Genomic DNA, 14,542 nt, shown 5'->3' with positions numbered 1-14,542 from the left:
ACAATAGTACTTTGGAATAGTCTATCAGCCACTTAACAACATATGCTTAGTTGGTAACAAATGGAGGTGCTGAAAGAACGCCCCCACAGGTCTCCATCTTCCCCCCCCAAGTGAATGTTATGCTTAAAAGGCTTTAATGGGTCTCTGTAGGTTATTATGGGGAGAGGATTGGGTATTGCCATACCCCACCCTCAGCAATACACAGTGTGAGCAGGGCTTTGTACTCATGATTAGGACAAGCAGCAGGAGCAGGACCCCTCCTTTAATAGCTCTGTGTGTGAACTTTTCACACACCTGTTTGTGTAAACATGCCTGCCTTGTTTGACAAAGTGACTTCCTGGGCATCTTATGTCTCCAAGCATCTGTGCTTTGGTAGGGTGCCAACTCTGTCCTATATTGGCTTTTGTGTTTAGCTTTGAAATTAATATTGTCCTCCCCTTGTGCCATGGTCCTAAACTACTTCAAAATAAATTTTCCACTGAGAGTGGTTTGGATGCGAACAAGGGCATGCCTGGTTAGCAGCTTGAAAGTACTCCTAGCAACCCCAATTGGGGTTTTCTTTCAGCTAGTGCAGAATTAAACACTCCACAATGGATTCCAATCTCCAAGCTGAACTGAATTGGCAGTGGAAAGGATCTTCAGTCACTAATAGGTGCAGAGAATGTTGATCCAGTAACTGCAGCACAAGAATCGGGAGTAATGAGCTGGGTTCTCTATAGCCTTTGGGTGTTTTTTATTTTATTTTTTACTGTGTTGCACAGAAACCTAACAGAAGGTCCTTGACTAGGAAATGGAATATTTATAATCTGATTGCTTACTGTCCTGTTGTGACCTTCCCCTGGTGTTATCTGGACAGGTGATCTGCTAGGTTACTCAAATCCTTGACTTTGGGAGCCAGCCTTACCCTGCTCTGCTGTGAGAACCCCTACTCCTGGGCTGTTCATGCAGAGCTTTTGGCATGTAAGCTGCTCCCAGCTACGAGTGAGCACTTTTAGCCAGCCGCTGCCTGGATTGTGCAACTGAATGACACTAGCCAATATCTATGGTCCAGACACAACCCTAGGAACCTCCAGCTTGCAGTGTTCAGTTATGCCCACGGGACGCTGCAAGCTTATGAGTTCATCAATTTAACAAAGAAATTTATATGTACCAGGCTTGTTATCCCAAGAGGAGTCTCTGACACACTTCAAAGCAAACACACTGCTTCAGGTAGCATAAACAAACAAATTTATTAACTACAAAAGATAGATTTTACGTGATTATAAGTCAAAGCACAAGAAGTCAGATTTGGTCAAATGAAATAAAAGCAAAACACATTCTAAGCTGATCTTAACACTTTCAGTGCCCTTACAATTTATATGCTTCTCACCACAGGCTGGCTGGTTGCCCTTCAGCCAGGCTCTCACCTTTGATCACTGCTTGGGTCATCTAGGGGTGGTGTCTATAGATGGAGGTGGAAGATAGAGAGCATGTCAAATGTCTTCCTTTTTATCCTGTTCTTTCTTCCCTCTTGGCTTTGCCCCCACCCTTCAGAGTCAGGGGAGCATTACCTCATCATAGTTCCAAACTGACCAAGGGAAGTGGGGTGACTCACTTGAGAGTCCAACAGATCCTTTGTTGCTGCCTAGGCCAGTGTCTTTTGTTCCTGTCAGGCTGGGCTGGGTTTGTCCCATACATGCCCTGATAAGGTGTGAACTGTCCCTCTGCTCCTGGAGAGTTTTGCCTGGGCTTGTTTTAAGCCATGAGGACAAATTTTCAGCCTCATAACTATGTATATGAAATTACAACCTATAACATTACTATAACAACAATGCTCAGCGCATCATGAGCCTTCAAAAGACACCCGATATGACAAACTTTGCATTGGATTCCACACAATTATATGATAAGGATGAACATGGGGGTGCAGGGTGTTCCTCCGAGGTACAGACTGTCACACCTGTCCATATTTAGATTTGCCTTAGGATTTGGCTTAGATAGACTTACAGGAAATGAACAGTTGACATAATGTTTTGGGGTTATCAAAGTGCAGAATTATGTTTATAAAGTGCACTTTGTTTAGCTGGACTGTCTTAGCCCACACACATTCTACCTTAATTCCTGCTAGTCACTAAAGTTCTTTGTGACTTTTCCCATCATTTTTAATAAGCTCCAAAAGCTTAAAAAAAACCCCCAAATTTCTGGTAGGAAAGTCCACAGAAGACTGAAGAATTTCAGAGGGACGTAACCAACCTACATGCATGGGCAACATGGTGGCTAATGAAATTCAGAATTGATAAATGCAAAGTTATGCACAATAGAGGGAAAAATAGTTTACACATATCTTATCACATGAAGTGATTGTGTTGTCATTACTGACAGCTCAACAAAGATTTTGGCTTAGTGTGCAGCTGCAGTTAAAAAAAAAATCATCACACCAGATGTTAGGATTCAACAGGAATGAGATAGCAAATATTATGGAAAAGGTCATAAAACAATAGTATACCTTCAACTCTATGTGTGCCGTTCTGGTCACCCCAGCTCATAAATGATCATGTAGAATTTGAGAGGGTGCAGAGAAAGGTAATGGGAATAACAGGGGGCATGGAAAACACTCATGAGGGGAGACTGAAGGGATTGACTGATTACCTTAGAAAGGTGAATAAGAGGGGCCCTGATAAAAGTATAAAACAATGGTGTTCTTCCTTTCTCTCAACACAAGAACAAGGGGACATTTGATGAAATTGCCAGCTCTGACCCAATGCACAGAAAGTAATTTTGGGGGGGGGGAAATCTGGGTCTGTGAGTGTTTTGGGGTCACCCTGCAGTAGTAACCAAGGCTAGTGAGAGCCAGAGTGTGGCCAGGGGTGGCTCTAGGATTTCCGCCACCCCAAGCACGGCGGCACGCTGCGGGGGGTGCTCTAGCGGTCGCCGGTCCCACGGCTCCGGTGGACTTCCCGCAGACATGCTTGCGGATGCTCCACTGGAGCCGCGGGACCAGCGGCCCCTCCGCAGGCACGTCTGCGGGAGGTCTGCCGGAGCCGCCTGCCGCCCTCCCGCTGGGACGCCGCCCCAAGCGCGCGCTTGGCGCGCTGGGGTCTGGCGCCAGCCCTGACTGTGGCTGGCAGGCTTACCCATCCCCAAGGAACTGCTTGGGCTGGGAGTGGGGATGGACACTACTCCAAGGGCACCACTCCCATAACTGTGGGGCCACCATGCCTGGCAGGCTGTGACCAGACAGCAAGTGTGAAAAATCGGGATGGGGTGGGGGGTAATAGGAGCCTATATAAGAAAAAGACCCAAAAATCGGGACTGTCCCTATAAAATTGGGACATCTGGTCACCCTAGGCAGGCTGCTCCCCTATCCTATACCTGCAGCCCCATCCCAGTGTTTGGGCCTGGCTGGCCAGATGCTGCCCAGGCCAGGTCAAAGCGGCTGCTCCTGTTGTCTTTATAGGGTAACCTGAGGCACTGCCAACCTCCCCCTTTGTCATCCCCAATGGCTCCCCTTGTGCACAGGCTGGGGCCGCCCCTCCCCCACTGGCTCCACCCACGCGAACGGGCTGGAGGCAGCCCCGCCCTCCGTGCCCACAGCGCGCTGCCTCGGGCGCCGCGAGGAGGCGGCTCGCGCGGGGGGCGTTCCGCGGAGGCCGCTGGTGCCGCGCGCGCTGACGTTTGGCTCCCGTTCGCCACCGTAGGCGCAGCGCTTCCGGTGTGCGGCCGGATGACGTGGCCGGGGCAGCGGAAGCAGCGTCTCGTCGGCAGCGCCTGGGTCGGGTCCGGGTCCGGGTCCGGGCTGGGCAGAGCGAGGGCGGCTCGGGGGTAGCCTGGTGCTTGCGGTGGTGACGCGGAGGAGGCCGGCGGGGAGGATGGAGCTGCCCAGGCTGCTGCTGTGCGCGGCGTCCGCGGCGCTGCTGCTGTTGCGGGCCCGGGCCGACGAGCACGAGCACACGGTGAGGAGCCGGCTGGGCCTGGCCCGCCAGCCGCGCCCGCCTCGCCTCGCCTCTGCGGGCGGGTCCCTGGTGCCCGGCGCGGCGGGTCCAGCACGGGGTGGCACAGCCGTCCCCGGGGCGGAGTGTGTGTTTATGGAGGCGGGGCCCTGAATACCACCACCCTGTGTGGGGTGGGGCGGGGCATACACCCATCCCCTGTATATGTGTGTGTGGTGGGGGGGGCGTGAATACCTGTGGGGGAGTGAGTGTGTGAGTGTGTAGATCGGGCCCTGCACACCCGGAAGTGTGGGTGGGAGGGCCTGTACACCTGCTCCCTGTGGAGTGCGTGTGTTTGTAGAGGAGGGGCTCTGAATACTGTTTCCTTGTGGGGGAGGGGAAGTGTAATATCTGGTCCCTAGTGGGGGTGTGGTTGCAGCAAGGAGGGTCTGTTCCATTCAGTAGGGTTGGGGGGGGGGGCTGCTGAAGAGGTCAGTACTCTTTCCTCTTAATAATACTTGGTCCCAATCTTCGCCACACCCCTCCTCCCCAAAATGCTGCTTCAGGTTGTGGGCTGTTTGGTGATCCTGCTGTCTGATGGGGGGAATATGCTGCCTGAATGACAGCTAGTCTCATGTCAGTCACTACCTAATCCAATCACAGGTGTGCCGTGCACAGTGGCTGGCCATACTCTGTACGGCAGACTCCTTCTCAGGGGTGGGATGAGTGTGGGCTAAGTGGGACTAAATAGACTGGAAGAAGACCTAGCTTCTGCTTAAGTATCCGTGCTCCTCAGTTTCTCTGACTCCTTGCACTTTTTCTTCCACATGTGCACATTCCTGGTCCTGTGGTACTGCTCCCCATACAGGTACACGCTGGCTCTGATTCTGTGGCTTTGATAACTTTTCTGTGATAGAAGAGCAATGAAAATAACTAAATGTCTAGAAAACATGACCTATCAGGGAAGATTGAAAAAAATTGGGCGTGTTTAGTTTGGGGAAGAGAAGACTGAGAGAGGACATAAATTTTCAAATACATACAAGGTTGTTACAAGGAGGAGGGAGAAAAATTGTTGTCCTTAACCTCTGAGGTAGGACAAGAAGCATAGTGGGCTTAAATTGCAGCATGTGCAGTTTAGGTTGGACATTAAGAAAAACTTCCTAACTGTCAGGGTAGTTAACCACTGGAATAAATTGCCTAGGCAGGTAGTGGAATTTCCATCATTGCCTAATCTGCTCTTAAAAATCTCCAAACACTTGTCAGGGATGGTCTAGATAATACTTAGTCCTTCCTTGAGTGCAGGTGATTGGACTAGATGACCTCTTGAGGTCTCTTACAGTCCTACAATTCTAAGATTTTATAATAGATACAATTTTCATAAATTCAGAATGTGCCATATAAGTAAAATATCATTTAGAAATAACTTTGCCATTGTCCCCTTTTTGGCCAAGTATGGCCCTGAAGTGGTCAGTTTCAAGATTTAATTATCTAAATGTATTAGTGAAGAGTGAGATTAGTAAATCAAGAGAAATTGGGATGTAGTTCAGAGATTAAAATCTTTATGGTTTAAAGGCAAATGTAGCTTAAAAATATCTTGTGTTCAGATGAAGTTGCTGGAAAATAATTCAGTATTTAATTGTATATCTGTTCCTTTATGTTCCTTTACAGAATCTTAACTTATACATCTGCTCTTTGCACACACTAGGACCTCTTGTACTGTTTGTCTACCACTGGTGTCCAGACTGAATGAAGTGCAAAGTCTAAAAAAGCAGCCTAAGTGATGAAATACAACTAAATTGTAAATGTTTTTAAAAAAAAATCTGACTACTAAAATGAAAATTAGCCTCACACACATTAGGAAAAACTTCCTAACTGTCAAGGTGGTTAAGCACTGCAAGAAATTGCCTAGGGAAGTTGTGGAATCTCCACCATTGGAGATTTTAAGTGCAGGTCAGACAAACACCTGTCAGGGATGGTCTAGATCAGTGGTTCTCAAACTTGGGCCATCGCTTGTTCAGAGAGAGCCCCTGGCGGGCCGGGCCGGTTTGTTTACCTGCCGTGTCCGCAGGTTTGGCTGATCACAGCTCCCACTGGCTGCGGTTTTCCGCTCCAGGCCAATGGGGGCTTGTGGGAAGCGGCGCGGGCCAAGGGATGTGCTGGCCATCCTTCCCTCAGCCCCCATTGGCCTGGAGTGGCGAACTGCGGCCAGTGGGAGCCGTGATTAGCCGAACCTGTGGACATGGCAGGTAAACAAACTGGCCCGGCCCGCCAGGGGCTTTCCCTGAACAAGCGACGACCCAAGTTTGAGAACTGCTGATCTAGGTAATACTTAGTCCTGCCATGAGTGCAGGGGACTGGACTAGGTGACCTTGCGAGGTCCTCTCCAGTCCTATGATTTTATGTAGCATGTCCAGGGATGCGTGCGTTTGAAGTATCTTGATTGGTTCTTGGATTAAAATGCTTGTTATCCTATTGAATTATCATCAGATAAACTTCAGTAGCCCAACACTAACTCTCTGTGGCACTGACACCTATCAGACAGATGTTTTCAGTTAAAAAAAAAATCCTAGACACCTTTCTCCTGCACCCTTTTAATCAGTTGTTGTTTGGACTTCAGAAACATATAGATTAAATAGTCTGCATGCTAACCTTAGGAGGGTTACCATGCTAATTTTGCCACTCTTATAAAGGATCCTAAAGAGAGCTCTAAGCTTTGTCCCACTTGAAATGAGCTCTGTGGAAAGAAATGGGTTTGCAACATACATACCATGTGCCTAAGAATGGTCTGGCTGTTGCTGTGTTTCTTTTTAGAGTATTTTCAACTTCATCCGTTTATTTTATGTTTGTTGCATCCGGCTTGAAAGTGGCACTTGAAGCATTGTTGCTAACTAATGGAAATACTTCTAATCACCAGTCCATATTACAAATATAGCTGTAAACTAGATTGGTGGTGTGCCGTAATCAGTAGCATCTCGGTAATGTCTTATTGTTAGTGTGGGTGTTGCAATGTGGTCCTAGCTCTAGTCAGTACAGCCTTGCTGGAGGACTATCCAGAAAAAGTTTTAGAACTGCTAAAAAGTGGCCACATAGATACCCCTACCCATGATAGTCATGCTAGGTAGAGCATGGTTATATTTTACTAATATTGAGTCAATTATGAAAAAGGTTTCTAAAGCTGTAGTTTGTCAGAGATGGCACAGGCATAAGGGGGCAGCTTGTGTTTATGGTAGTACTTCTCTGGGCTGTTACTACATGTTTAGTGGTCAAAATAGATCATTATGTTCTCAACATAGTTACCAGAATTACTGAACGGATATCAAACTTGGTACAGAAAATGCTGTGAAACTAAATTTGTGACACCTAATTAAACTTAGTGTAAGAGTTTGGTGATAGGGTATTTAAAATTGTACATTTATGCAACCTTCTGTAATATTCTAAACTGAAGTAGTGGATTCTGGATTGTGGAACCATCAAGATGTTTCTTGTTCAGTCTTTGCTGATTCTAGTTTTAGAAATAGTCACATCATATTTCTTATCTTAGTAGGATCCTTGGACCATGTACACTGTATCATCTACTATGAAGCAACAAAACAGGAAATTGCCAATTATGCCACTCCTGAAGATGCAACACTTCTTATTTGTTGGCTTTTTTCCTACCTTCATGTTGCATTCAACAGCACCTATTTAACAGATCTGTCTACTGTTATATTCTTGTTAGGACACAGGTGGCTGTCATCTTGTAGCTGTAAGGCTGTCTTCCTGGCCTTTTTAAGGGACACATGTTTTTTGTGCAAGGTGGGGTAGAAAGGGGATAAAGATTATGATGTAGGCATTTCTAGAATAGCATTGTCCTTTGTGGCTGCAAGATAAGTAATTCTTGTTGGTTTGAAGGAGCCTTGGAAGCTTAGCTAAAGCTTGTTTTCATAGCAAAACAAATCTAAAATTGCATTTAAATAGACCAGTACATTTGCTTACGTTTTTATTATGAACAGTAACTGCATCTTGGTAATAAAGTACAGTAACTCCTCACTTAGGGCTTGTCTACACTACAGGACTATTTCGAATCTACTTAAGTCGAATTTGTGGATTCGACCTTAATAAGTCGAATTTGTGTATCCATACTAAATACACAAATTCGAACTTCTGAGTCCACATTCACGGGGCCAGCTTCGACTTTGGAAGCGGTGCACTGTGGGAAGCTATCCCACAGTTCCCGCACTCCCCGCTGCCCATTGGAATTGTGGGATTTCCCCCCAATGCATGCTGGGGGGAAAAATGTGTCGTCATTGAACCGTCAATCCCGCCCTCCCTGTCTTCCTTGAAAGCGCCGGCGGGAAATCTGTTCGCGCCCTTGTCTGGTCGGTTACAGCGCGGACGCCACAGCACTGCAAGCATGGAGCCCGCTGCGATCATCGCTGCACTTATGGCCATTGTCAACTCCTCGCACGTTATCGTCCACCTCTTCCACAGTCAGATGCTGAGAAACCGGGCGAGGAGGCTCCGGCAGCACGGTGAGGAGAGTGGCGCAGACCTCTCAGAAAGCAGGGTACGCCGGGCAGTGGAGATCATGGTGGCAATGGGTCAAGTTCATGGTGTGGAACGGCGATTCTGGGCCCGGGAAACAAGCACAGACTGGTGGGACCGCATAGTGCTGCAGGTCTGGGATGACACAGAGTGGCTGCGAAACTTCAGGATGCGTAAGGGCACTTTCCTTGAACTGTGTGACTTGCTGTCCCCTGCCCTGAAGCGCCAGGACACAAGGATGCGAGCAGCCCTGACTGTGCAGAAGCGAGTGGCCATAGCCCTCTGGAAACTTGCCACGCCAGACAGCTACCGGTCAGTAGCGAACCACTTTGGCATGGGCAAATCTACCGTGGGGATTGCTGTCATTCAAGTAGCCCACGCAATCGTTGAGCAACTGCTCTCAAAGGTAGTGACTGTCGGAAATGTCCAGGTCATCATAGATGGCTTCGCCGCGATGGGATTCCCAAACTGCGGTGGGGCTATAGATGGGACTCACATCCCTATCCTGGCACCAGCCCACCAGGCCAGCGAGTACATTAACCGAAAGGGCTACTTTTCAATGGTGCTGCAAGCTGTGGTGGACCATAGGGGACGTTTTACCAACATCAACGTCGGGTGGGCGGGCAAGGTTCATGACGCACGTGTGTTCAGGAACTCTGGTTTGTTTAGATGCCTCCAGGCAGGCACTTTCTTCCCGGACCACAAAATAACGGTTGGGGATGTGCAGATGCCTACAGTGATCCTCGGGGACCCGGCCTACCCGCTAATGCCCTGGCTCATGAAGCCCTATACAGGCGCCTTGGACAGTGAAAAGGAACTCTTCAACTACCGGCTGAGCAAGTGCAGAATGGTGGTGGAGTGTGCTTTCGGACGTCTCAAGGGGAGATGGCGGACCTTACTGACTCACTCGGACATCAGCGAAAAGAATATCCCCGTAGTTATTGCTGCTTGCTGTGTGCTCTACAATCTCTGTGAGAGCAAGGGCGAGACCTTTTTGGCTGCTTGGGAGGTTGAGGCAAATCGCCTGGCTGCTGTTTACGATCAGCCAGACACCCGTGCTGAGAGAATATCCCAGCGGGAAGCGATATGCATCAGGGAGGCTTTGAAAGCGAGTTTCCTCGCAGAGCAGGGTAACCTGTGACTGTCCACTTGATTTTAAGAGAGCCTGATCATAAACCAAGTTTCCCCCACTTCCCAAGGACGTTTTAAAACTAAGGACATGTTTTAGTAATTAATAATAAATCTTTCATTGACTTTGCATTTCTGTTTCTTCGTTGAAACATGGAAGCATTCTGTGCTGGTTAAGGTGTGCACTGATGGGTGGGTTTGCAGGAAGGGGCGAGGGGTGCCGTCTTTGGATAGGGGTTAACATGACGGCTGTGGGTTGGGGCGTTGGAAGGGGTGAGGGGTGTGGGGGAAGGGTGAGTATCTGCCCCTGGATGAGGTCTCTTTTTGGGGCTCAGGGCACCGGGGAGGATCGTGACTACGGTCCAAGTGCATGTGAAGGGAAGCCTGTCTTTACATTCGGGGATGTCAGGCACCAGGACCCTGCACAAGCATACACATCAAGGAAAGACCCGGGGCAGCATACACCACACAGACTGTCCCTGGTGCCTAGTGACTGCAGTCTGTGTGTGCCCTGCAGTTGACCCTGCAGCCAAGTCTGTAGCATGGCACTGTGGGCTATGCACTGACATTACAATTCCCCCCCCACACACACACAGAACAACAGAAAGTCTTCTGACACCAGAAACGCGTGTGAAACAGTCAGTAACACCAAACCGCCTTTAATAATGTAGTACACAGTGCGGGGTTTGAACTTGGAGTTGGGACTGGTTGATGCTGTAAGGAAAGAGCTTGTACAAATTTACAGCGCGACAGTTGTCTCGAACATTATCGGTGTGCTGCGGTGCAGGGACAGTTCTCACGGCCCCTACCGCCCCTCCGTCTTGTCACTTTGGGTGAGGGGGGGACAGGACTTCTTGGCGTTGGAGGGCGGTTGCAGATGCACTGCAGGGGGGCTCTCTCCTCCTGACTGCGGTCTTGCAGAACATCTACAAGGCGCCGGAGCGTCTCCGTTTGCTCCCTCATTAGACCAAGCAGCGTTTGAGTCGCCTGCTGGTCTTCCTGCCGCCACCTATCCTCCCGTTCCAGGTGTGTGCGATGCTGCTGACACAGGCTCTCCCTCGACTGTCTCTGCTCTGCCGCCTCCGCTCTGGAGCTGGCCATCAGTTCCTGGAACATGTCGTCCCTTGTCTTTTTCTTTCGGCATCTAATCTGAGCCAGCCTCTGCGAGGGGGATGGCAGGGCAGTCCGGGAAGGAGCCGAAGCTGTGTGATGCGAAAAAGTAGGTGATTTCCTTGAACAAATACATGTTTGCCAACAGTAAACACAGTCTAGTCAGATTCAGTTAAGAAGACCAAACAGGGAACCAAGTCTCAGGAGATCTCGGAACTAGTCCGAGATTTCGGAATACGCTCTCATTGGCGGCGCGATTGCACTGGATAGCGCATGCGAGGAGAGACAGCTGCATCCCTCTTGCACAAAGTCCTGGTAAGCCTTACAGTACAGAGTGCTTATCAGTTAGTGCTTAGCTGTGCTCTCCTGCTGGAGGCAATGTGCAAAGCAGAAAAGATGAGCGTTATGCGGCACCTCCCGCCAGTGAACGGGAAAGACCCCTGTATGCTTTTCCTCTGTGGCCTGCAACACGTGGCTGTTAAGCGAGGGTCATTCTTATGCAAAGTAAAACTCTGTTAAGCGAGGGTCATTCTTATGCAAAGTAAAACTCTGTTAAGCGAGGGTTATTCTTATGCAAAGTAAAAGTCTACCATGCACAATAGTAACAGTACACTAATTCCACTAATTAGATGCAGCACTTCCACAACGACATCACCCTGAGGCGTGTCAGGCGCACACAGAGAGAGCGGATGCTAACAGAAGCCCTGCACAGACCAGGACCATACGCTGCCATGCTCGTAGAGGCGATGGTCCCCCTGTACCTGAGGATGGCCTGGCGCGGAAGAGTGTGCTTCAACGGAGCACCCAATAAAGCACCTCTCCCAAGAAACCTCTTGCTGAGGCTTTTCCAGCTGCTCTCTGAGAGCTTTTTTGAACTGTCCCCAGAGGACTATTGCTCCATTGCTGTATGTGTAGACCTGCTGTTTGTATAGTTTCATATTTAAAAATGTTTATATAGTATTTCTATTTTTTATATATATCCCTGTTTCTTAAAAAAATAAATGTTTCCCTGTTTGTAGCACTTACCGCCTGATCCTTCCCCTGATTCCGAGTCCGGGTTAACGGGCGGGGACGGTTGGTAGGGGATCTCTGTGAGGGTGATGAAGAGATCCTGGCTGTCAGGGAAAGCGGGAGTGGGTTCGATGTCGCCTGCGCCGTCCTCTAAAGACCCTTCCTCATCTTCCCCATCGGCGAACAGGGAGGGGGAACTGTCCCGGTACACTATTCCGTCCTCGGAGTCCACCGTCACTGGTGGGGCACTGGTGGCAGACCCACCTAGAATGGCATGCAGTGCCTCGTAGAAGCGGCATGTCTGGGGCTGGGCTCCGGAGCGTCCGTTTGCCGCTCTGACTTTTTGATACCCTTGTCTTAGGTCCTTCACTTTCACGCGGCACTGCATCGCATCCCGGCTGTATCCTTTGTCTTTCATGGCTTTAGAGACCTTCTCGAAGGTCTTCGCGTTCCGCTTGTTGGAGCGCAGCTCCGAGAGAACAGGCTCCTCGCCCCACACAGCGATCAGATCCTGGACTTCCCGGTCAGTCCATGCTGGGGACCTCTTTCTAGTCTGGGATTGCCCGGACTCCTCTGCTGGAGAGCTCTGCATCGTTGCAGGTGCTGCGGAGCTCGCCCCGATGTGCAACCAGAACGTCAGATTCAAACCGCCCAGACAGGAAAATGAATTCAAATTTTCGCGGGTCATTTCCTGTGTGGCTGGCCAGAGAATCCAAGCTCGGACTGCTGTCCAGAGCGTCAACAGAGTGGTGAACTGTGGGATAGCTCCCGGAGCTGCTAAGTTCGATTAGCATCCACACCAAGCCTAATTCGAGCTAGCAAGTGCGAATTTAGCGTTACTCCACCTGCCGGGGTGGAGTACCAAATTCAAACTAAAGAGCCCTCTAGTTCGAATTAAATGGCTTCCTGGTGTGGACGGTTGAGCGGTTAGTTCGAATTAACGCTGATAAATTTGAATTAAAGTCCTAGTGTAGACCAGGCCTTACAGTCATCCCGGTTAACATTGTTTCATTGTTACGTTGCTGATCAAATGGAGAATATGCTTGTTTAAAGTTGCACGGTGCTCCCTTATAACGTTGTTTGGCAGCTGCCTGCTTTGTCCACTGCTTGCAGAAAGAGCAACCCATTGGAGCTAGTGGTGGGGGCTTGGAACCAGGGTGGACCGTCAGCCCCCCATCAGCTCCCCGCTGCCCTAAGTTCCCTGTGGGGCAGGCGCCCAGCAGGCTATCAATTGCCGCGCAGGTCAGCTGTCCCTCCCTCCCACTGCTGTGTGCTGCTCCTGTCCTCTGCCTTGGAGCTGCTCCCGGGAGCCTCCTGCTTGCTATGCAAAGGGGTGGGGGAGAAGAGGGGTGCTAATGTTAAGGTGTCCCCCTTCCCCCTTCTCCTGCCCCCCCTGCTACTTTACCCCATTTCCATAGAGTGTGGTGGCGGGGAGGACATGACAGGGCTCAGGATGGAGGGAGCTTGCTGGCAGCAGCAGCTGTCTCAGCTTGCTGATCTACTTTAAAAGGCAGTGTACTTAGAGTGGGGGTCATCATACTTAAAGGCGCAATGCGCATCTTTCTCTCACACACTGTGTGTGTGTGTCTCTGTCTCTCTGCCATGGTGTCCCTCCTCCCTCCATTTGTGCTGCCTTGTAGAGTGTGAGGCTACATTAACAACGTGTTAACCCTTGAGAGCTCAGCTAAGTTTATCATTTAGCAGTAAGGCATTCCCTGGGAAATATCCCACCCTCTGACTTTCCCTCAACCAAACTTCACAAGCATCATTGCTGTGTACAGTATTAAATTGTTTGTTTAAAACTTATACTGTGTATATCTAATCTATCTATTGTCTGGCGAAATTTTTTTTCCCTGGAACCTAATCCCCCCATTTACATTAATTCTTATGGGGAAATTGGATTTGCTTAACATAGTTTCACTTAAAGTAGCATTTTTCAGGAGCATAACTACAACGTTAAGCAAGGAGTTACCGTAACTACAGATTTTAAATTTAAGTCATCACCTCATGTCCCCTGCTCTGATAATCATGACTGACCACTGACTTGTTTCACCACTTTGCACAATTACTGCATTACTTGTGTCACCCACAAGACTCATTAGAATTAATTTCTAGCTGAGGCAGAAATGTATTCCTTTGTAAAAATGTTTATTTCATATATTTAAACAAGACAGATCAGGTAGTGTATCAAAACCCTTACCATCTTACGTGCTGTGAGAACCAGAAGCTCTCTTTAGATAAACGTCTGTTTATCTGCTCTTACTTTCTACTAGTTTTGTTGACTTATCTGATTGTTGAGTTAGACATTGACACTGTTGTTCCCACACACTTTACCTGATCACTGCTAACTTTTCACTGACTATTCTGTTTGTCCTCATAGGGAGCTCCTGCTGCAGTCTTCATTTTTTTTTTTCTTCTCCAAATGCCTAAATCCAGTTGTCATTAAATCTTCTGTAGCTAAAGAGGAAATTGCTGTTTGAATAGCAGGAGAGGGAAACTATCACATCCAGTTACATAATCTTACAGTACAAGTGATTTTAAGAAAAGACCATCTGGCTCCCCCATGGCATGCCTTATTCAATGAAATGCTGCTTTCGATACCCTAGCCGAATTAAAAGGGACTTTGATTTGCTGTCTTGCTTTCGAAGATCATAAAGGATAGAACTGAGTGACTGAGCACTTTTCCAATAGATTCTCTCATTCAGGACTCTGTTTTGTCTCATCTGCTCAGAGTGTGTGGCTAATTAGAAAGGTTTGTGAGAAGATGTAGGCTTAATGACTTCTTTAACGACATTGATTTAAAACTCAGTCTCACAGACCTGTATGATGTGGCTGAATGACTTACCTAGTGCCTGAAATCA

The 14,542-nt window shown here is 48.6% G+C and overlaps 1 protein-coding gene across 1 annotated transcript in view; it reads left to right on the top strand.

Annotated features, from left to right (window-relative positions):
* The first annotated feature begins 3,677 nt into the window (after positions 1-3,677).
* The window catches only part of TM9SF3 (transmembrane 9 superfamily member 3), a 91,979-nt gene continuing 81,114 nt past the window's right edge, over positions 3,678-14,542 (top strand). Inside the window, exon 1 of the mRNA XM_039480864.1 lies at positions 3,678-3,932. Within this exon, the coding sequence (XP_039336798.1) occupies positions 3,849-3,932 (84 nt within the window). The 5' untranslated portion in view covers positions 3,678-3,848. The remainder of the gene's footprint in view (positions 3,933-14,542) is intronic.

Source organism: Mauremys reevesii, linkage group 7 (genome assembly GCF_016161935.1).
Source record: "Mauremys reevesii isolate NIE-2019 linkage group 7, ASM1616193v1, whole genome shotgun sequence".
In the NCBI taxonomy this organism is placed as follows: Eukaryota; Metazoa; Chordata; order Testudines; family Geoemydidae; genus Mauremys; species Mauremys reevesii.
Note: the sequence above shows the minus strand (reverse complement) of the source record. Positions and strands in the feature narration are given on the sequence as shown.